Here is a 23,193-nt window from a genome sequence, read left to right on the forward strand (position 1 = left end):
TCCGGGGTCCCCCAGCGGAGACAGATCTGTTGAAAAATTTCGGGATGGAGAGACCACTCTCCCGAGTCTATTCCTTGTCGGCTGAGGAAGTCTGCTTCCCAGTTGTCCACACCCGGAATGTGGACCGCCGAAAGAACTGACCCTGTGTCCTCCGCCCAGCGGAGGATATGTGACACTTCCCGCATCGCGGGGGTACTGCGGGTCCCCCCTTGATGATTCACATATGCCACAGCCGTGGCATTGTCCGACTGTATCCTGATGTGAGAGGCTGCCAGTAAGTGATGGAAGGCCCTCAATGCCAGTAGGATGGCACGAATTTCCAGGATGTTGATGGGCATGGTCGCTTCCGCTGGGGACCACTTGCCCTGTGCCCTGTGGTGTAGGTGCACCGCACCCCAACCCGTCAGGCTCGCGTCGGTGGTCAGGACCTTCCATTGACCTGAGAGAAAGGATTTCCCCTTTGCTAGCGAGGTTGGCTTGAGCCACCAGTGCAGGGACCTCCTGGTTGACGACGTTAGCTGGAACTCCCTGTCGAGAGAAAAGGGATTCCTGTCCCAGGACTTGAGAATGGCTAGTTGGAGAGGTCTGAGGTGAAACTGGGCAAATGGGACAGCTTCTATTGCCGCTGCCATCTTGCCGAGGACTCTCATGGCAAACCGGAGAGATCGAGGGGGTTTGCGGAGGAGGGTGCGAACTGCAAGTCGGAGAGCCAGTGCCTTGTCCTTGGGAAGGAGCACTAGACCCCTGGAGGTGTTGAATAACATTCCCAGGAAGGTCAGGGACTGACTCGGGGTTGGTGATGACTTTTGTAGGTTGATTAACCAGCCCATGCGACTGAGAGTATCGGTTGTGATTGAGACGCTGAGCTCGCAGTCCTTGAAGGTGGGAGCCTTGATGAGTAGATCGTCCAGGTATGGAACGACTACTATGCCTCTGGAGTGCAGGACGTCCATGGTGGCTGCCATGACCTTGGTGAACACTCTGGGAGCCGTGGCGAGTCCAAAGGGGAGAGCCACGAATTGGTAGTGGTCCTGGCCTATTGCGAACCTGAGAAACCTCTGATGGACAGGTGCAATGGGTATATGCAGGTATGCGTCTTGTATGTCTATGGAGGCGAGATATTCTCCCTTCTCCATGGACGCAATGATGGACCGAAGGGACTCCATGCGGAAATGACGGACCCGTACATATTTGTTGAGCTGTTTTAGGTCTAGTATGGGCCGTACGCTGCCTCCTTTCTTGGGAACTACGAACAGATTGGAGTAGAACCCTCAGAAGCGGTCGGTCGTGGGTACCGGTACTATGACTCCTGATTGACAAAGCGAGGAGACCGCTTGGTGGTAGGCTCGAGCCTTGGCTGGCGGTTTTGGGGGGACAGAGAGGAAGAACCGGTCCGGTGGGTTGGAGGTGAAGTCTATTTTGTATCCGGAAGACACTAGTTCCGTGACCCACCTGTCTTCTGTAATAGGCAGCCAGACTTGATGAAAGAGCAAAAGTCGGCCGCCTACTGGTGTGGTGTCTTCCGGAGTCCGTGAGTCATGAGGAGGAGAAAGTCTGAGATTTTCCTCCTCTGGGCTTAGACTGGCCTGCTTTTGACTGCCAGGTCTTGTCCGACCTTTGCGTCGATCGTGAGTTGTCCCTGCGTGGGGAACGGTTACGATTTTGTACTGGACGTGAGACGGACCAGCCGGAGGAATTCCGAAAGGATCGGAATCGAGTTTGGTTACGCTTCTTGTAAGTGCGTTTAGGTTTCAGTTGGGGAAGAGAAGTACTCTTACCCCCTGTGGCGTTGGATATCATAGTGTCCAACTGTTCACCGAAAAGTCTCCCACTGAGGTAGGGGAGGTGCGTGAGGGACTTCTTTGAGGCTGCGTCCGCTTTCCATTCCCGCAGCCAGAGGATACGCCGAATCGTGATGGCGTTTGATGCTATCCCCGCGACTCCCCTTGCTGAATCCAGAGCTGCATGGAGCATGTAATCTGCTACAACAGCAATTTGAACCGCTTGGTCCGACAGTTCAGGAGCGGATGCTTGGAAGGCTTGTAAATTGTTTGCCCAGGCCAGGATGGCCTTGGCAGCCCAAACTGAGGCGAACGCGGGAGCCAGGGATACCCCTGCTGCCTCGAAAATTGGACGAGCCATGCGTTCTACCTGCCGGTCTGCTGCGTCCCTTAGGGTTGAGCTATCTGGCAGTGAAAGGAGGGTCTGTGCTGCTAGCCTGGAGACTGGGGGATCCACTTCAGGTGGATCTGTCCATTCCTTGGTGTCCTTCTGTGGGAAGGGGTACCTCGCCTCCAGATATTTGCGATTAGCGAATTTTTTCTCAGGCTGTGAGAGCTGTTTTTTAAGGATCGCCTTAAACTCTAGGTGGTTAGAGAAAACCTTAGGCGGCTTCAGAGGTCCTTCAAAGGAAATCTGATGTTCTGGGGCCTCTGGTGGCGGATCAGAAATGTCCAGCACCCGATGGATGGACGATATTATATCCTCAACTAGCGCTGTATTGCTAGGAGGGATTGGGATCAGGGACCCCTCCGTTTCTCTGTCTGAGTCAGAGTCGCAGATGCCTTCCGAATCCTGTGTATCACTGAGGCGTCCCCTGCTGGGTGAGCTGGGGAGGAGGCCTTCTCTGGTTGGGGATTGCGGAGATCTGCATTGTCTGTCCCTGGAATGGGACGGTCTAGATAACCTGGAGCAACGGTGTCTCTCCCTAGAGGGGGGTGACCGTGTGCTATGGGATGACGCAGATGGACTTGATCTATGGATCCGCTTGCGTCGTGACCTAGACGTGGATGTGCCAGGGTCATCTTGTTCCTGAGTCAAGCTCTCCCCTTTGCTGGGTAACGGTCATAGCCGGGGCATGACCCTGCAGAGCCTGAAGCAATGTGGAAGTTAGGTTATCTATAGACTGCGTCATAGATTGCGATATCTGAGTAGCCCATTCCGGTGTGGCATTAGACACCGAGGCATTGGCAGGGGCTTCTTGAGGCTGTGACACAGTAGTTTGTATACAGTTCTGACAATGCGGGTACGTGCTACTACTGGGGAGAGCGGTCCCGCAGGCTGTGCAGAATGCATAATAGCAGTTCTGCCTGGTTCTCTTAGACCTTGAGCCCGGCATAGTGCACACAGAGTGCAGAAGTGCTGCCAGCAGATGGACCTTACAGGGGTAGAGAACCTACAGGGGAGCCTTATAGGTAATATGGATTCACAGCTGAGTAAAGATAACCCAGCTGTGATCTTACCCCACCAGTGTACCCCTAGGTCCAGCGCCGAAAATCCACAGTCCTGTGCCCCCCGGAGACTGGCTGCCTGGTCCTGGTCCTGCAGACCGGGAGATGCAGGGTTAATCTGCAGCCGAAAATGGCTGCAGAGACAGAGGAGGAGAAGGGGGCGGAGAGCTGGAAAAAGGCGGCAAGGCTATAAAAAACCCGCCCTTTCTGTCTCGATCCGCCCCTTGTATGACACTGTAGAGTGTCATATTTGTCATCCGGGGGGCGGGCCGGGGGGCGGAGAGGAGGCTGCTGCTTCAGCTAGGCCGAAGCCGGGGCCTAAATTAGATGCCTGAGGCCCAGAAGGGCTCCAGGCCGGCGCGAAAGTCCGGGAGGGGGTCGGATCTGAACCGGACCCCTCCGGATTTGAAGGCAGGATGGCGGTGGGGCTATAAGCGGAAGGGGGAGCCCGGCTGGGGTCCCCCTGAGGCAGTATAGAGCTGGTGCTGCCGCAGAGACAGGGACGCAGGGAGCCCTGTGTCTGTATGTGCCATGCCTGCCTGCACTCCCCCCGGCCCCAACAGGAGCCCGCAGCTGGGCTGGGGTCCCTGGATGCAGGCGCAGTGTGCTGGCCCATTGCTGGGAGCTGTAGGATGCTGCCTGTACAGGCCCTACCTGAGGTGTCTCAACCTAATACCCCCAGAGGGGGATAGGGAGGGTGCTGTTGTCACCTTCAGGGGCCTTTATCCTCGCCTCGACCTCAACCCAGAAACCAAAAGGAATTGGGGAAGGAGGGGGGTCTCGACTTCGAACCAACACCCGAGGGGTTGGGGAAGGAGCAGCATGGGGAATAGCCATCTCAACTTCAACTGGGCACCCCATAATAGGGGGCCGAGGAAGGACCCATGCCGGGGGTCTCACAGGAGACCCTCTTTTCTTCATCTGTAATCCCGTCGGAAAACGGGAAATGGAGTAAAAATCTTTAGGTGTGCCTCCTTTGCGACACTAAGCAAAAACTGGAGAAGGCTGATGCCGTCCAGGGGTGTATACTGCACAGGAGGAGCCACAGTTAATCTTTTTCAGATTATGCATAGTGTCGCCTCCTAGTGGACAGCAGCATAACACCCATGGTCCTGTGTCCCCCAATGAGGCGACAGAGTAAAAGTGCATCTTATAAATTGAAAAATCCTATCCTAAGGATACGTCTTCAATGATTAAGTAGTGGACAACCCCTTTAAATCATCTGGACTGAGCTGCAATACCAATAATAGCATGTGGACAGGCGTGGCGCTGTTTCTGAAACACAGGGGCCATTTTTTTCCAGTCCTGTGCAAAAGCTTTAATAAGAAGTCATCAATATATAAGTCCTAGAAAATCCCCTTTAATGCATAATGATAAGTGCATACCCTTACAACTGAAGAACACAATCATATATATAAGCTGATAAGACGTCATTGAATTACACGTATAAGATAACACACATATAAGCTTACCTTTTCCCTTCCTTGAGAAGTTTAATAACGGGGGGGCTGCAAGGGGAAAAGTAAAATCAAAATCAATTTTAGCAACATCGAAATAAAATATTTCAATGTTAAAGCACGCCATTATATAAGCAGATGCACTTTTTTTTCCCCTCCATTATGTCCCAATAATCCACCTGAAAGGACGTTCTATATCGGCCATTTACTGCGGAACATCAGCATTATATACAAATCTCAATACACAGCACCTCCTTGTGGCCAAGCTGGGTAACTGATATATCACCATGATGAAAGGGAACAATCTGTGTTATTTACTGCGTGTCTACATTTATCATATGTAACATTTCCACCATATAAAGGTGCTGACAATCTGAGTGCATGCCCTCTGTATGGGAGTGAAATCACAAGAAAAAGGCATGAGAACCTCAAAAGAAGACGCATCAGTGTAAACAGGGTCTATGTGGTCGCTGGCACACATTCTGCACCATGTCTAATTGGGGGAATATGGAATTACAAATCATTGAGTTAGCATGAGCTCCCTTACCTATGGATAATCAAAGCCTCACTGCTCAATGTGGTTTTTTTCGTTTTGGTGCTGCCCAAGACTGGGGAATGGTATACAATTAATAGCCATTACTTTCCTCTTTAATCCCCCGCCTCCCTAGGGCTTCTAGTGTCCCCCCTGTTGGCCCTGCAGTAATGACGTCCCATCCATCATCCAAGTGTCCCTTGCACATATGACCGCTGAAGACATGGGCCCTATCAGTGACAGATGGGTGCCAGCTGATGGGTGGGGGTGCCGAAAGTAGCACCCACATCGATCAGATATTGATGGCCGATTCTATGGCTAGGTCATTGACTAAAAAGCAGTGGCCAACCCCTTTAAGTATAGGTTCTCTTTACAAGTAGCAAGAACGATTGATAACTTCCATTAAACATATCTTAAAGGAAAATAGAATTCAGGATGGAACCTGAAAACAGACATGAAATTACCTTTCTTCCTCTCTGCTCCACACAGGGGTCTTTGGGATTTGTGCTTCGTAATACTTGGATGCCCGGTAACAAAAATTGCTGCAGAAACACTGAATCATAAAGGGGAGTTGTGTTAATCAGATTTTCTCATACAAGGTGCAGAGGTTACGTCATAAGCGAAGGGCAATCTATGGCAAGGTTCCCACGCAGGTTTCGCCCCGACATGTCAGATCAGGCAGAAGAGACGGTCACTTCACCCTCCCTAGGCTTATCACTGATAATGTAGTCTAACTTGTTATATGATATCTATCATCTACATCCCAAAATCACCAGAAAGGTACGGTATAATGGCTACTGCATGGCGCAGGAGCGGGACTGCGGGGCCAATACAAGTCACAGGGCCCGGTGACGCTGATGAGAGTGGGGCGGTATGATAAGGAATACAGGAGGCAGTTATCTTTCCAGGCACTACATGCCCCAGGGCCTGGAAGAAATCATTAGATTAAGGGTTAAAAGACCCTTTCTCAACTACAAGACCATTAATATATGGCATACAGGTAGGACTAGTTTAACCCTTCTATCACCCGTATCCCCATGTTAATAGGGCATATACGTCCGGGGGGTGACAGCTTCTATTTAAATAAAAAAGAATCTAGACATGTTTGCTGTCTGTGAGCTTGTAATGACACGGAGAATCATAATGGCAGGTCAGTTTTAGCATTTAGGGAACATGGTAAATAAAAAACTTCAAAAAACAATTGTGAAAATGCACTTTTTTTTACTATTTCACCACACATGGCTTTTTTCCCCGTTTTCCAGTACATTATTTGGTAAGATCAATGGTGTCGTTCAAAAATACAACTCGTCCCGCAAAAAACAAGCCCTCACACGGCCATATTGATGGAAAAATAAAAAAAGGTTATGGCTCTAGAAGAAGGGGAGCGAAAAACGAAAACACAAAATCCCAAGGTGCTGAAGGGGTTGCATGTCATAAATGGTCTCAAATATCAAAACTAGTAACATAGGAATACGTCAGCCGTACATGTAGCACATGGGCGCCGCTCCTCACAAGATCTCTGTCCACGTCTCTGTGGTCCCTGAATGTTCCTCACACAACCATTGCCGCCATTCCTCACTGGTCTCCCCCACACTTCAGCAATGACTACATCAGATAGGTTTCAATCATGGAAGACATTCAGACAAAACCTAAATAACACCTTTTTAGGAAAGCCTTCACCCTGCGGTGACCCTGCTGCCATCTCATTACCTCTGACTATATTCCAACCCCTTAAAGGGATTATACGAAAACGGGACAAAAGTCATCAGTCGCTCTGTGTGACCGCAGACTGCCGATTGGCGAGAGTGTGAGGAGCGCACGCCGTGACGATATCCTGTTACTCGCCCCTGGGAATTGTGAGACTGTGCGAACCGTACCGTACCGTACCGTACAGCACCGCACCCTCTCACAATTCGGCAGTCTGCAGTTGTACTCTGGTCCCTTGGTGGAAGGATCAGGGTCTGTAACCTGATGTCGGCCGTTCCTAATGTGACCCTCTGATGTTCAAAGCCAAATATATAAAAAGAAAGTACTGATGAGAAGCAGAGGCCATCACTGCGCGGCACCAACCTTCCTCTCTGTAATGTCATACACTTTGTTGGTCTTGGTGGATATTTTGTACCTTTGCTTTGGCACCTATGGGAACAAAAAGATAAACAATGGATCAAAATGGAGATTCAGGCTCTTAGAACAATCTAAAATAAGAGCCGCTTTACATAACGTGACATTCCCCATCATTCACAATGTCCTATTACTAATATCTTATATGGCCATCATCAATTAATGGCAGCCGGAACTCGGCACTGTCTCACACATCGAGGTCACACTGCCGATGACATGCACAAAACCATGCAGATCAATGCGGCTTTTAAATTAAGTGTGCTAAAAGCCAGTATAAAATGGGTTTTCCACCTCTGGGGCCATTTTTGTTTCTTAAGTGTATGTATTTAAAGGGGTTGTCCGGCCTTAGGGTGACTGCAGACTTGTGAATCCTCACACTGCATGCTGTGAAGATTCTCCGGTGTTGGAGATAGGAGTGGCTGGTGTGTGACCACAAGTATATGATTTGCATACACCGAGGAGCGGCCCCCGGTTCACGATGCATACACGCTTGCTTTTTAACTTTTATGCAGCACATTTGGGACAGGTGGATCGGGGCGTGAGCCCGGCAGGCGCACCGTGGCGTGAGCCCGGCAGGCAGACTGAGGCGCGAGCCCGGCAGGCAGACCGAGGCGCGAGCCCGGCAGGCAGACCGAGGCGCGAGCCCGGCAGGCAGACCGAGGCGCGAGCCCGGCAGGCAGACCTCATACAGGAGAAGTCCATGGTTGCAATGTGCTTCACCTGCACAAGCTGAGCTGCCTAAAAACCACAGCAATTTTCTGTAAAACCATGCGGCACAAAACGCTATACAGTACAGACCAAAAGTTTGGACGCACCTTCTCATTTAAAGATTTTTCTGTATTTTCATGACTATGAAAATTGTACATTCACACTGAAGGAATCAAAACTATGAATTAACACATGTGGGATTATATACTTAACAAAAAAGTGTGAAACAACTGAAATTATGTCTTATATTCTAGGTTCTTCAAAGTAGCCACCTTTTGCTTTGACGACTGCTTTGCACACTCTTGGCATTCTCTTGATGAGCTTCAAGAGGTAGTCCCCGGGAATGGTTTTCCAACAATCTTGAAGGAGTTCCCAGAGATGCTTAGCACTTGTTGGCCCTTTTGCCTTCACTCTGCGGTCCAGCTCACCCCAAACCATCTCGATTGGGTTCAGGTCTGGTGACTGTGGAGGCCAGGTCATCTGGCGTAGCACCCCATCACTCTTCTTCTTGGTCAAATAGCCCTTACACAGACTTGAGGTGTGTTTGGGGTCATTGTCCTGTTGAAAAATAAATGATGGTCCAACTAAATGCAAACCGGATGGAATAGCATGCCACTGCAAGATGCTGTGGTAGCCATGCTGGTTCAGTATGCCTTCAGTTTTGAATAAATCCCCAACAGTGTCACCAGCAAAGCACCCCCACACCATCACACCTCCTCCTCCATGCTTCACGGTGGGAACCAGGCATGTAGAGTCCATCTGTTCACCTTTTCTGCGTCACAGAAAGACACGGTGGTTGGAACCAAAGATCTCAAATTTGGACTCATCAGACCAAAGCACAGATTTCCACTGGTATAATGACCATTCCTTGTGTTCTTTAGCCCAAACAAGTCTCTTCTGCTTGTTGCCTGTCCTTAGCAGTGGTTTCCTAGCAGCTATTTTACCATGAAGGCCTGCTGCACAAAGTCTCCTCTTAACAGTTGTTGTAGAGGTGTGTCTGCTGCTAGAACTCTGTATGGTATTGACCTGGTCTCTAATCTGAGCTGCTGTTAACCTGCGATTTCTGAGGCTGGTGACTCGGATAAACTTATCCTCAGCAGCAGAGGTGACTCTTGGTCTTCCTTTCCTGGGGCGTTTCTGATGTGAGCCAGTTTCTTTGTAGCGCTTGATGGTTTTTTGCCACTGCAGTTGGGGACACTTTCAAAGTTTGCCCAATTTTTCAGACTGACTGACCTTCACTTCTTAATGTAATGATGGCCACTCATTTTTCTTTACTTAGCTGCTTTTTTCTTGCCATAATACAAATTCTAACAGTCTATTCAGTAGGACTATCAGCTGTGTATCCACCAGACTTCTGCACAACTGATGGTCCCAACCCCATTTATAAGGCAAGAAATCCCACTTATTAAACCTGACAGGGCACACCTGTGAAGTGAAAACCATTCCCGGTGACTACCTCTTGAAGCTCATCAAGAGAATGCCAAGAGTGTGCAAAGCAGTCATCAAAGCAAAAGGTGGCTACTTTGAAGAACCTAGAATATAAGACATAATTTCAGTTGTTTCACACTTTTTTGTTAAGTATATAATTCCACATGTGTTAATTCATAGTTTTGATGCCTTCAGTGTGAATGTACAATTTTCATAGTCATGAAAATACAGAAAAATCTTTAACCCCTTCACGACATGCGCCGTACTATTGCGGCGCATGTCGTGTCTCCCCCTTTGATGTGGGCTCCGGCGCTGAGCCCACATCAAAGTCGCGACATGTCAGCTGTTTTGTATAGCTGACATGTGCGCGCAATAGCGGCGGGTGAAATCACGATTCACCCGCTGCTATTAACCTGTTAAATGCCGCTGTCAAACACTGAGAGCGGCATTTAACTACCGCTTCCGGCCGCGCGGACGGAAATGAACGCGTCGCTGACCCCCGTCACATGATCGGGGGTCAGCGATGCTTCTGCATTGTAACCATAGAGGTCCTTGAGACCTCTATGGTTACTGATGCCGGCCTGCTGTGAGCGCCCCCCTGTGGTCGGCGCTCATAGCACACCTGCATTTCAGCTACATAGCAGCGATCTGATGATCGCTGCTATGTAGCTGAGCCAATCAAGTTGTACCAGCTTCTAGCCTCCCATGGCACAAGTTAAAAAAAAATGTTTTTAAAAATATGAAAAAAATAAAAAAAATATAAAAGTTTAAATCACCACCCTTTCCCCAATCCTAAATAAAACAATTAAAAAAAATAAAATATCAAACCTACACATATTTGGTATCGCCGCGTTCATAATCGCCTGATCAATAAAAATAAAGCATTAACCTGATTGCTAAACAGAGTAGAGAGAAAAAAATTAGAAACGCCAGAATTACGTTTTTTTGGTCGCCGCAACATTGCATTAAAAAGGAGATTTTTGTGTACTCACCGTAAAATCTTTTTCTCCGAGTCATCATTGGGGGACACAGGACGAATGGGTGTTATGCTGCTGCCACCAGGAGGACACTAAGTTAAACACACACAAAAGATTAACTCCTCCCCTGCAGTATACACCCACGGGCTGGACAATCCGGAGCCAGTTCGGTAACAAAGCAGTAGGAGTAAACCAGTTAATAACAGAAAACATGTCATAGTCAAAACACAGACTGAAAAGAAAAACCGAGCCAAACTAGGCTAACAGGGAGGGTGCTGTGTCCCCCAATGATGACTCGGAGAAAAAGATTTTACGGTGAGTACACAAAAATCTCCTTTTCTCCTACGTATCATTGGGGGACACAGGACGAATGGGACGTCCCAAAGCAGTCCCTGGGTGGGCACAAGAAGTTATAAATGCTGTGCGTGCCTACGAGCTACCGATGAGACACTGCCGCCTGTAGGATTCGCCTACCGACGGACGCGTCTGCCGAGGCCTGAGAGTGCACATGGTAGTGCCTCGTGAATGTATGCAGGCTGGACCATGTAGCAGCCTTGCAGACCTGTGCTGCCGAAGCCTGGTGCCGGATGGCCCAGGACGCGCCGACTGACCGGGTAGAATGAGCTTTGATCCCCGGAGGTGCGGCGTGACCCTTGACACGGTAGGACTCTTGGATGGCGGAACGAATCCACTTGGCGATGGAGGCCTTGGAAGCGGGTAGACCCCTCCGTGGCCCCTCCGGAAGAACGAACAGGGCGTCTGACCTACGGAGAGACGCAGTTCTGGAGACATAACGTCTGAGACCGCTCACTAAGTCCAGAGTGTGGAGAGCCCTCTCCGTGCGGTGAGAAGGAGCAGGGCACAGTGAGGGAAGGACAATCTCCTCATTAAGATGGAAGGAGGAAACGACCTTTGGAAGAAAAGTCGGACATGTCCGTAGAACTACCTTATCCTGGTGGAACACGAGGAAAGGAGGTTTGCAAGATAGAGCTGCCAGCTCAGAGACACGTCTAATAGATGTGACAGCTACGAGGAAGGCAATCTTCCACGACAAGAACAGCAAGGACACTTCTTTCAAGGGCTCAAAGGGGGGCTCCTGAAGAGCACAGAGGACCAGATTTAGGTCCCATGGTTCCAAAGGCATTTTGTAAGGCGGAACCATATGAGAAACTCCCTGGATGAAGGTCCTGACTTGCAGTCTGTTTGCAATCCGTCTCTGGAAAAGAACCGAGAGAGCAGAGATTTGGCCCTTAAGAGAGCTGAGGGCAAGGCCCAAGTCTACTCCTGATTGAAGGAATTCCAAAATATGAGGAATAGAAAATTGGAGGGGGGAACGTCCCCGATCCCTGCACCAGGCGAAGTATACCTTCCAGGCGCGGTGGTAGATGCGCATGGAAGAAGGCTTGCGTGCGCGGAGCATGGTAGATATAACCGTCTGGGGCAGACCCTTCTGCCTCAGTACCCAGGACTCAACGGCCACGCCGTTAAACACAGGGCCTCTGAGTTCGGGTGGTAAATGGGCCCTTGAGACAGGAGGTCTGCGCGGCTCGGTAACCTCCAAGGTACGTCTGAGACCAGTTGTATCATCTCGGCGTACCATGTCCTGCGCGGCCAGTCCGGAGCGATGAGAAGTACTGGAATCCGTTCTGCCTTGATCTTCCTGATTACCTTCGCCAGAAGAGGAATTGGGGGAAAGATGTATGGGAGTCTGAAACCCTGCCATGAGAGGACGAGAGCGTCGGCTCCGAAGGCTGAGGGGTCGTGAGACCTGGCCATGTAGACGGGAACCTGGCAATTGAGGCGAGATGCCATTAGATCCACGTCCGGGGTCCCCCATCGAGAGCATATCTGGTGAAAGATTGCGGGATGGAGAGACCACTCTCCGGGATCGAGGCTGTGGCGACTGAGAAAGTCCGCTTCCCAGTTTTCCACGCCTGGGATGTAAACTGCTGAGAGTATGGAGTGATTGGTCTCGGCCCAGCGGAGAATGAGCGCTACCTCGACCATGGCCGCTCTGCTGCGAGTGCCGCCTTGGCGGTTGATGTAGGCTACCGCAGTGGCGTTGTCGGACTGGACTCTGACCGCCCGGCCGGAAAGGAACGGATGAAACTGGCGGAGAGCCAGTCTGATTGCCCGAATCTCTAGGATGTTGATGGGCAGCTGGGATTCCTGCGGGGACCAGCGACCCTGAGTCGAGTGACGTTGGAACACTGCACCCCAGCCGAAGAGACTGGCGTCCGTTGTGACAACCAGCCAGTGCACCGGAAGGAAAGACTTCCCCCGAGTCAGGGAGGACCTCTTGGTCCACCACCTGAGGGACTGCCTGATTGGGCGAGGGAGCAGGAGACGGCGGTCGAGCGAGGCGGGATTCCTGTCCCATACTGTTAGAAGGGCATGTTGAAGGGGACGGAGGTGAAAAACAGCAAAGGGCACTGCCTCCATCGCTGCCACCATCCTGCCGAGTACCCTCATGGAGAAACGTAGGGAGTGAGGGCGAGGTTGGGTAAGTTTTCGGACTTCTCTCTGAAGAGTGGATACCTTTTCCTGAGGTAGGAGTACCAGACCTTGAGAGGTGTCTAAAATCATTCCCAGGTAGGAAATGGTTTGAGCCGGGACTGGGGAAGATTTCCTGAAGTTGATTTTCCAACCCAGACGCAAAAAGGTATTTATAGTGACGTCCACTGCCTCTGAGCAGGATCGAAAGGAGGGGCCTTTTATGAGGATGTCGTCCAAGTAGGGCAACACCACTATGCCTCGAGCATGGAGAATGGCCACGGCAGCTGCCATGACCTTGGTGAACACCCGAGGAGCGGTGGCCAGCCCGAAGGGTAGGGCGACAAACTGAAAATGGTGCCCCTGGACCGCGAAGCGGAGGAAGCGCTGATGAGACGGTAGGATGGGAATGTGCAGGTACGCGTCTTGAACATCTAGAGATGCAAGGAACTCGCCCTCTTCCAGAGAGGCAATTACCGAGCGGAGGGACTCCATACGGAATTGACGAACGCGGACGTATTTGTTTAGAAGCTTGAGGTCTAATATTGGACGTACTGAGCCGTCCTTCTTTGGTACAATGAAAAGATTGGAATAGAAACCTTGGTACCTCTCGTTCTGAGGTACCGGGATGATGACCCCGTCTTCCCATAGCGACCTTATGGCCTGGAAAAACTGACAGACCCTTGCCCTGGGAGGAGGGGACTGAAAGAAACGAGATGGGGGAATAGAGACAAACTCTATCTTGTAACCGAAGGACACTAGGTCGCGGACCCATCGGTCGGGAACTACCGAGAGCCACGCATCCCGAAAGAAGAGTAGGCGGCCGCCTACTCTGTCGGTGTCCTTCGGCGTTTGCCCAAAGTCATTGAGGTGGAGACCTGTTAGGTCTGGGCCCTCGGGATCCCTGTTGTCTGGGTCTGCCTCTCCAAGTGGGAGAAGGTTTGAAAGACGGCTGGGAGGCTCTGTCCTTGCGCTGACCTCTCCCGACGCTGGGTGGTGCGGAGGAGGGATTAGACCAATTGGAGCCGAAACGGAAATATCGGCCTCGGCCCTGTTGGTTGCGAAAGGGGCGAAAAGTACGTTGCTGGGGAAGGAATTTGCTCTTTCCTCCTGTGGAGTCTGCGATGATTTTGTCTAGTTTATCCCCAAATAGGCGTTCGCCTTGGTATGGGAGAGACGTGAGGGATTTTTTGGATCCTGAGTCCGCTTTCCAGTCCCTGAGCCAAAGGGATCTGCGGATCGTGACAGCATTGGCCGCTGCCTGTGAGGCACAGTTGGCCGCATCTAGGGATGCGGAAACTACAAAATCCCCCGCTCTGGCGATCTGAGTTGCCAGGTGAGAAATTCCTGGGGGTAAGTCGGCACGTAGTGCTGTAGAGGACAAAGACTCGGCCCAATGGGACATGGCTTTTGCAACCCAAGTGGCGGCAAAAGAGGGAAAGAGAGAAGCTGAGGAGGCTTCAAAAGCCGATCGAGCCATCTGTTCTATTTGTCTATCGGTGGGATGCTTGATGGACGCACCCTCAGAGGAGGATAGAACCGCCTTGGTGGCTAGCCGCGACACTGGCGGGTCCACGGAAGGTGACTGAGACCACTCCTTAGCCAGGTCCTGTGCAAACGGATACTTCAATTGCATAGCCTTCTGACCTGAGAAACGTTTATCCGGACGGACTCTATGGATATCCACAATGTCCTTGAATTGAGGGTGCGTAGGAAAAAATTTATGAGGCTTTGTGGTTCGCCCGAATGACACGGGATGAACCGCCTTGGACGGGGTTTCCTCCTCTAACTGTAGCGTCTGGCTTACGGATTCTATGAGAGAATCTAGAGTCTCTTGGTCGTGACGATACTCTGGGGAGCAGGACGTGCTGGATGCGTCGTCCGGAAAAGATTCCCTGCTATGAGTAGGGGATGAGTGACGAGAGACCTCGCTCTCTGAGCCGGAGGGCTGATCACGGACCGGAGATATCACCCTGGACCTCTTCCTAGATGAGTGAGGGCTTCTGGAAACGGTACGACCTCTAGGCCGAGAGGGGTTCTTAGACCGCGTTACATCATCCGTGGAAGTGCCCTGGGTAAGGGACGGCTCACGGAGGGACTGTATCGTCCTTTCCAAGGATGCCACAGATCGAGCAAGAGAGGACGCCCATGCGGGGGTACTAGGCTCACTACATTCCGGGACAGAGGCCGGAGTATCCTGTGCCGCAGACATTTCGCAGGCAGTGCACAGCGGGGTAGTGTGACCTCGGGGCAGAGATATTTTGCAGGAGGTGCACACAGCAAAAATAACAGAGTGGGTCTTTCCAGTCCGTTTTTGCTTAGACTGTGACATTTCTGTGATAAAGTGAGCGTACTGACAGGGGGGGAGACAATCGTACCGAGTGTGTCTCACCAAAAGTTCTGCGGTGGCCTGGCAGGGAGATCCTGAGGTCCTGTGCGCTGCGGAGCTGCAGAGCCGCCAGCGCACTTCCTGGTCCAAGATGGCCGCCGAGATGTGAGAAGAGCGCTTCTCGGGAGCGAGAAGCGCCCAGGGAGGGGGCGTGTCGTGGGCGGGCGGTGAATTCCCTGCTCTGCTTGTATGTAGGCGGGCGCTGTAGTCCGGCCCGGGCCGGTGAACTGTGGCGTCTGTGCCACCGCACCAAACAGAGCGCCATTGCCCGCCGTGCTCCCATAGAAAGATAAAGCTGCTAAGCCCTGCGGCTGCAGCGCCGCATTAATTAAGGGGTCCCTGAGCGGGCGGTCTCCTGTCAGATCGTCGGCCCATTGCACTTACCTTGTGCGATGGGACCGATGCTCCATCCACCTTCACCATGATAGGGAGAGGGTGGAGAGCTTCTGCCGCCTTGCGTCATCCGCTCTATTCAGTGGTGATTCAGAGGGCGGCTGCACGGACGCCATGTCATACTGTCCGGCTGTGCCCTGGCTCCAGGAGACTTAGGTGGATGATTAGTCCCCATGGTCGCCTGAGAGAGATGGAGGGAGATCGGAACGCTTAGGAACCGTCGCCACACTGGGAAGTGAGCCAGGGCTGGCATCCATCGTCGCGGGAAAGGATACAGGAGGAACGCTCCATGTACTTGCCCGTTGCTGGTGCGGGAGAGATCAGAGCTAAAAATTTGCCTGTCGCTCCCTTCTCTCCATTAAAAAACGAAAATTGGTGGGGTCCAGAGGACCCAAGTGCCTCCTGAGACACTAAGTAAGAACTGGCTCCGGATTGTCCAGCCCGTGGGTGTATACTGCAGGGGAGGAGTTAATCTTTTGTGTGTGTTTAACTTAGTGTCCTCCTGGTGGCAGCAGCATAACACCCATTCGTCCTGTGTCCCCCAATGATACGTAGGAGAAATGGAATAACAGACGATCAAAAGAACAAAAGTGGTATCACTAAAAACGACAGCTCGGCACGCAAAAAATAAGCCGTCACCCGACCCCAGATCACGAAAAATGGAGACGCTACGGGTATCGGAAAATGGTGCATTTTTTTTAGCAAAGTTTTGAATTTTTTTTCACCACTTAGATAAAAAATAACCTAGTCATGTTAGGTGTCTATGAACTCGTACTGACCTGGAGAATCATAATGGCAGGTCAGTTTTAGCATTTAGTGAAGATAGGAAAAAAGCCAAACAAAAAACAAGTGTGGGATTGCACTTTTTTTGCAATTTCACCACACTTGGAATTTTTCCCCCCCATTTTCTAGTACAAGACATGGTAAAACCAATGGTATCGTTCAAAAGTACAACTCGTCCAGCAAAAAATAAGCCCTCACATGACCATATTGACGGAAAAATAAAAAAGTTATGGCTCTGGGAAGGAGGGGAGCGAAAAACGAAGATGAAAAAGGCCGCGTCCTGAAGGGGTTAAATGAGAAGGTGTGTCCAAACTTTTGGTCTGTACTATATACGCTGGTTATTTTCTACTTACGTTTTCAAGCTTATTGCTGCAGATGGGATAGCCGCATATCTTTACTATAGATCGCTCCTCTACTACATCCTTATAGTACGATGGAGAAATAAATTTGGCCTGTAGAGAAAATTGAAACAATGTTAAAAGGGTTACAGCAGACAGATCACTGGATTTCACAATACAACCTGTATACATTATCAAACCAGATCTCTTAGACCTGATGAGGCTGGTGTATTTCCTTTGAACATTTTTGTCGGAATGATTGTGCTTGGGTTTGTTCACACTGCATTTTTTCTGACATTAAAAAAAAAAAAAAAAAAAAAAAAAAAAAAAATGTTTTTAAAGCAAAATACTTTTCAAAAAACTCTGCATTTCTCTGGAGTTTTGTAAACTTGAGACGACTTTTCTTAGCGATCTTGGTTGTTTCCTGAGTTTTCTTTCTTAGCCGGTGTTTTTTGTTTTATTTTAAATGTTTTTTGATCTCCATAACAAAAAAAAAACCAAACGCTAACTTTTTTTGTGGCAAAAAAACTGAAAACACGTAAAAAAAAATGCCCAGGTGTTAAGTGATTTCCTATCAGAAAACTCCAGGAGAATGTGCATGTTACATCTTTTAGCATCTTTGAAAGCACGAGAATTTACAAGAAGCTAAAAAAAAAAAAAAGGAAAATATTGCACAATATGAACATAAAGATGATTTTACCCAGAAATTAACATTCATTCTTTTTTAGTATTTTTTCCTGTATTTTCCATTCCAAAAAATGGCAGAAAAAAAAAAAAAAAAACGCAGAGTGAGCACACGCTTATCCTGACCTTAAAATGAGTATTATTAGAGTGAGAGAGTCCAAGTGCATGCAGTCCCTGCCCGCCAAGGCTGATAGACAAATGCAGCTTGTACTGAGCAGTGAGAGATCTCAGCAAGGAGGAGGGACACTGAGAAGCTGTCAATCAGGCTAGGTGGGCAGAAATTGAGTTTAATCTTTAAAACAGGATTATGCAGCCATTCTGTTTGGATTTTAAATGTAAATACAACAGCCCTATTCGGATTTATTGTATGCACGTACGCAGTTTGTATTGTGAAATCTGATGACAGATCTGTTTTAAACTTTTCATCAGTCATAAAATTCAGGTATGAGTTGCTGTTTGTTCTCCCACCTCTCTTTAAATGAGTGAATTAAAATGTTAGATGCATAAAATCATAGAGTAGTTTATCGATAAAACGTTTATTGTTGAAAACCCCCGTTAAGACTTACACAGTCCATCAGGAAATCCTCAGTGATATTGTTCTCCAGGAGCCGCTCAACAATTTGGTGCGCCCTTTTCTCCGTCTCAATCTTCTTGCGAATTGCATTTTCCAAAGCCGCTCTCCTGTGGGTTTATATAGACAGAGGTCGCTTGCACCTGTTCTCAATCAAGAAATCACTTATAGAGGACCTGCCTGACAAAGTGAAGTAGACCAAATGTTCCTCAAAAACTAGGCATCATACCACTATCCAAAGAAGTTCTGGAACAAATGAGAAACAAATTAATTGAGATCTATCAGTCTGGAAAAAGGTTATAAAGCCATTTCTCAAGACTTGGGATTTCAGCAAACCACAGTGAGAGTCATATATACAAATGGCGAAAACATGAAACAGTGGTGAACTTTCCCAGGATTGGCTGGCTGACCAAAGTTACCCCAAGAGGGCAGCAACAATTTATCCAATAGGTTACAAAATACCCCACAATAATATCCAAAGAACCGCAGGCCTCAGTTAAGGTCAGTGTTCAATACTCCACCATAAAAAAGAGATTAGGCAGCAATGGCCTGCATGGCAGCGTTCCAAGCCAAAAACCACTGCTGAGCAATAAGAACATAAAGGCTCGTCTCAGATTTGCCATAAAAAATTCTTGGTGATCCACAAGACTTTTTGGAGAATACTATAAGGACTGCCGAGACAAAAGTTGACGTTTTTGAAAGGTGTATGTCCCATTACATCTGGCGCAGAAATAACACAGCATTTCAGAAAAGAAACATCATACCAACAGTAAAATATGGTGGCAGTAGTGTGGTGGTGTGGGGCTGTTTTGCTGCTTCAGGACATGGAAGACTTCTGTTCTCTACCAAAAAATCCTGAAGGAGAATGTCCTGCCATCTGTTCGTGACCTCAGCTGAAGCGCCCTTGGGTTATGCAGCAGGACAATGATCCAGAACATACCTCTGGGGGGGCAGCCATATGTAAACAGTATACAGACTGGAATACCGGGGCTCGGTACAATGTGTAGTAGCCGCTGCCGGGTGTTGCAGATCAGCTCCTTTTGAACAGAATAGTATCCGTGTTTCAGCTCCCGGTAGTGTCCGTAAACTGCTTACATCCAACCTCTGCTAGAGGAGTGATTATAAGGACGGGTCATCAGTAGAACAGTAGGGGTAATCTCATTTAGAAGGGGTTGTCTCAAGTTCTTAGATACTTATAAATTTAGCTCTTATTAAAAATCTTCTCAGTTCTGAATAATGGAGGGATTTCTAATTCCTTAGTTTAGAGTACGTTGCCTAGGATACCGGCCACCTCTGCAGTCTCAGAGTGGTCGATTACCAAGGCAAGGAGTGTGCACTGCTTTGGATCAGGCCAATTGCAATCTCCCTGCGCGTCTCCAGGCTGCGGAGGCAAATTGCCTATGTTATAGCAGGCTGGGAGACAACACTGTTCGGAGCAGCAGAGCAACCATGCCGCTTGCCAGATCTGTCAATCTTCAGTAGTGCACCACCCCCGGCACAGTATGAAGCCGTACGGCGGGGGAGCGGGCGCTACTGAAGAAACACTAGAACTCTGCTGTCAGCACATATGAAAGTGACAGCAGACGATTAATCCCTGAAAATGAAGACACTTTACATTCCGCCACCACGGGCTCGATATAAAGCTGCACACACGTTACCTGTTAGCAGCATCTTCACTATTTACGTCATCACTAAACTGTACTTTACCTAATACACAAAAGAAAAAGACAAGATCAGCAAAAATAAGAGAAAACGCCGGATACAGCACAGAACGCAACAGCAGAGAAGCATCGCCGCACTACAAGGGTCAGGACGGAACACAGCGATTCACCCTATGGAGAAGCCATAACCCGAGCGTAGAAATAACGCCAAGCACACAAAAAGCAGCAACACAAGCCAAGAAAAATAATCTGCTCATACGGCTGTGTAGTGGGCAGCAGCGTGGCTCAGTGGTTAGCACTGTGCAGCAGGGTGGCTCAGTGGTCAGCACTGTGCATTGGGCAGCAGGCGGCTCAGTGGTCAGCACTGTGCATTGGGCAGCAGGCGGCTCAGTGGTCAGCACTGTGCATTGGGCAGCAGGCGGCTCAGTGGTTAGCACTGTGCATTGGGCAGCAGGCGGCTCAGTGGTTAGCACTGTGCATTGGGCAGCAGGCGGCTCAGTGGTTAGCACTGTGCATTGGGCAGCAGGCGGCTCAGTGGTTAGCACTGTGCATTGGGCAGCAGGCGGCTCAGTGGTCAGCACTGTGCATTGGGCAGCAGGCGGCTCAGTGGTTAGCACTGTGCATTGGGCAGCAGGCGGCTCAGTGGTCAGCACTGTGCATTGGGCAGCAGGGTGGCTCAGTGGTCAGCACTGTGCATTGGGCAGCAGGCAGCTCAGTGGTTAGCACTGTGCATTGGGCAGCAGGCGGCTCAGTGGTTAGCACTGTGCATTGGGCAGCAGGCGGCTCAGTGGTTAGCATTGTACATTGGGCAGCAGGCGGCTCAGTGGTCAGCACTGTGCATTGGGCAGCAGGCGGCTCAGTGGTTAGCACTGTGCATTGGGCAGCAGGCGGCTCAGTGGTTAGCACTGTGCATTGGGCAGCAGGCGGCTCAGTGGTTAGCACTGTGCATTGGGCAGCAGGCGGCTCAGTGGTTAGCACTGTGCATTGGGCAGCAGGCGGCTCAGTGGTCAGCACTGTGCATTGGGCAGCAGGCGGCTCAGTGGTTAGCACTGTGCATTGGGCAGCAGGCGGCTCAGTGGTCAGCACTGTGCATTGGGCAGCAGGGTGGCTCAGTGGTCAGCACTGTGCATTGGGCAGCAGGCGGCTCAGTGGTTAGCACTGTGCATTGGGCAGCAGGCGGCTCAGTGGTTAGCACTGTGCATTGGGCAGCAGGCGGCTCAGTGGTTAGCACTGTGCATTGGGCAGCAGGCGGCTCAGTGGTTAGCACTGTGCATTGGGCAGCAGGCGGCTCAGTGGTCAGCACTGTGCATTGGGCAGCAGGCGGCTCAGTGGTTAGCACTGTGCATTGGGCAGCAGGCAGCTCAGTGGTTAGCACTGTGCATTGGGCAGCAGGCGGCTCAGTGGTTAGCACTGTGCATTGGGCAGCAGGCGGCTCAGTGGTTAGCACTGTGCATTGGGCAGCAGGCGGCTCAGTGGTCAGCACTGTGCATTGGGCAGCAGGCAGCTCAGTGGTTAGCACTGTGCTGTGGGCAGCACCTACTGGAGTACACTACGTCGTACTTACCCCCCCACCTCTCTCTGTAGAAGACTTACGTGATTTTGGTGTTTTCCTCCTCTCCGCCATGCTTGCTGATCACAGAAAGTGATCACAGAACGTGTTCCGGTATGCGTTCCAAGCCTCTACTACACAAACTTCCGCGTTCCACTATCCAATGACGTCACAAGATTTGCGTTCCAAGCCTCTCCTTGTTCTAAACCTCCAGCTATTCGTTTCAAGCCTCTTTTTCATGCTCCTCCTAGTCAAGCCTCGATATTATATTGATTTGCGTTTCAAACCTCAGTTACAGATCTATGGGTTCCAGGCCTCATTTAGAGTTACTTCCTCGTTTCAAGCCTCTTTATGGATAGACAGGTTAACCATGTGAGTTTTGGAACGCAAAGTGAGCTTTCTCCTTTCCTATGAGATAAGCCGCATATTAGCACATTCTGCGGACATGAGGCGCCGCGTGACCCCTGTATTATATATAGGGTGAGTGAGCGCTGAGCTTCCGGTCCTTTATCATCCACTCTGCTTCTTCTGGAGCCTCCACAAGTCTCCAGGACAAGTAAGTCCTGCACGGTTTGAATATCCTTCTGTTTTTTTTTATATATTTCCGGTGTTTTCTTATTGAGGACTTTATTGAAGAAGCTTCTATGTGTATTTGTGATATTAGTGGTGTAGCATAAAGATGGTGGCCCCAGTGCAGACTCGGGGCCCCCCACCTGTAAGGACTGTAGTGGTATGGGGGTCTTGTATGGGGCTCCCTGTAGATCTGGTGCTGCGTGTGGCGGAATCCACAATGGACCGTGTCCGGACCCCAGTATAAGTCATTGGGGGTCTGTCAGGCACTGGTGGTGTCCGGAGGATCCTGCAGAGCGATGTCACGGACATTAATAACAGAAGCCTCAGTGCCAATGTGACCGCCGCTTAGAACATTGCAGGCTCCTCCGAAATTAGCGGCTTTCAACCAAATCATGTCCCCTTCACCTATATGTACAGCAGCGAAGCTGCTACCTGTCTACACACCTTACCAGGGTGGGCCGGTGAGAGGCGTGTAAGGAGACCACTCTGACTGCAGGCTGATTACTAACCGACATGGGGATTTATAGTGGATATGTCATAATATACAGTAAACGGTTCTTCAGAAATGAGGAGCCTGATGTACTTGGCTTGCAGAACCATCCGCAGTATTGACTGTATAACTCTAACACTTTAGACTAGATGGGTAGAGATGGAGTCTAAACTGTCACAGAAGGTTGCACATGGATTCCCTCATTATATGTGTGTGCATGATACATCTATTCATCAATTCATCTTCACATACCCTGGTGATTTTGGTCTAATAACATGCACAGAAGTTGACACAAATGGGTTTGAATGGCTACTAAAGGTAACATCCTCACCTGTGACCTGTTTGCTTGTAATCAATGTGTGCATAAAAGCTGAGTGAGTTTCTGGGATCCAGACAGACTCTTGCATCTTTCATCCAGCCACTGATGTTTCTGGATTGTGAGTCATAGGGAAAGCAAAAGAACTGTCAACAGATCTTTGGGAAAAGGTTATTGAACTGTATAAAACAGGAAAGGGACACAAATATCCAAGGAATTGATAAAGCCAGTCAGCAGCTTTCAAATTGTGATTAACAAATGGAAAAGTACGGGCTCTGTAAAAACAAAACCATGGGCTGGTAGACCAATAAAAATGTCGTCCACAAACTGTCAAGAAAATTGTTTAGGATGCAAAGAAAAACCCACAAATAACATCAGCTGAAATACTGGACTCTCTGAGAATTAACGGTGTGGCTGTTTCAAGATGCACAATAAGGAGGCACTGGAAGAAAAATGGGCTGCATGGTCGAGTCGCAAGACAAAAGTCCTTACTGCGCAAA

General features: G+C 49.7%; 4 protein-coding genes across 8 annotated transcripts in view; 1 reads left to right on the forward strand and 3 right to left on the reverse strand.

Moving 5' to 3' along the window:
- The window catches only part of RPAP2 (RNA polymerase II associated protein 2), a 102,234-nt gene extending 80,708 nt beyond the window's left edge, over nucleotides 1–21,526 (reverse strand). For both annotated transcript variants that reach the window (XR_013218521.1, XM_077277256.1), the window contains exons 1-7: nucleotides 21,359–21,526; nucleotides 19,763–19,811; nucleotides 18,100–18,214; nucleotides 16,865–16,963; nucleotides 7,290–7,355; nucleotides 5,684–5,772; nucleotides 4,703–4,738 (exon numbers count right to left, since the gene is read on the reverse strand). Coding sequence is in view for 1 of the 2 variants with exons in the window: in XM_077277256.1 (XP_077133371.1) it covers nucleotides 4,703–4,738; nucleotides 5,684–5,772; nucleotides 7,290–7,355; nucleotides 16,865–16,963; nucleotides 18,100–18,214; nucleotides 19,763–19,811; nucleotides 21,359–21,389 (485 nt within the window). In the remaining variant the exon portion in view is untranslated. The remainder of the gene's footprint in view (nucleotides 1–4,702; nucleotides 4,739–5,683; nucleotides 5,773–7,289; nucleotides 7,356–16,864; nucleotides 16,964–18,099; nucleotides 18,215–19,762; nucleotides 19,812–21,358) is intronic.
- On the reverse strand, nucleotides 7,528–13,721 carry LOC143788135 (uncharacterized). Its single transcript, XM_077277544.1, has 2 exons — nucleotides 11,265–13,721; nucleotides 7,528–7,545 (listed from the first exon to the last, which is right to left on the reverse strand). Exons 1-2 carry the CDS (start codon nucleotides 13,719–13,721, stop codon nucleotides 7,528–7,530), a joined length of 2,475 nt encoding a protein of 824 aa, XP_077133659.1.
- LOC143788534 (uncharacterized) lies at nucleotides 13,809–15,172 on the reverse strand. The gene is made up of 2 exons (XM_077278250.1): nucleotides 14,863–15,172; nucleotides 13,809–14,739 (listed from the first exon to the last, which is right to left on the reverse strand). The coding sequence occupies exons 1-2, from the start codon at nucleotides 15,156–15,158 to the stop codon at nucleotides 13,809–13,811; spliced, it is 1,227 nt and encodes a 408-aa protein (XP_077134365.1). The 5' UTR covers nucleotides 15,159–15,172.
- An 81-nt stretch (nucleotides 21,527–21,607) lies between the features above and the next one.
- GLMN (glomulin, FKBP associated protein) overlaps nucleotides 21,608–23,193 on the forward strand; it is a 59,299-nt gene continuing 57,713 nt past the window's right edge. Inside the window, exon 1 of one of the 4 annotated variants that reach the window (XM_077277255.1) lies at nucleotides 21,608–21,870. The gene's annotated coding sequence lies outside the window, so the exon portion shown is untranslated. The remainder of the gene's footprint in view (nucleotides 21,871–23,193) is intronic. The other 3 variants (XM_077277253.1, XM_077277252.1, XM_077277254.1) reach the window with 3 other exon arrangements.

The sequence above is a fragment of the Ranitomeya variabilis genome, chromosome 8, assembly GCF_051348905.1.
Source record: "Ranitomeya variabilis isolate aRanVar5 chromosome 8, aRanVar5.hap1, whole genome shotgun sequence".
NCBI classification, from domain to species: Eukaryota; Metazoa; Chordata; class Amphibia; order Anura; family Dendrobatidae; genus Ranitomeya; species Ranitomeya variabilis.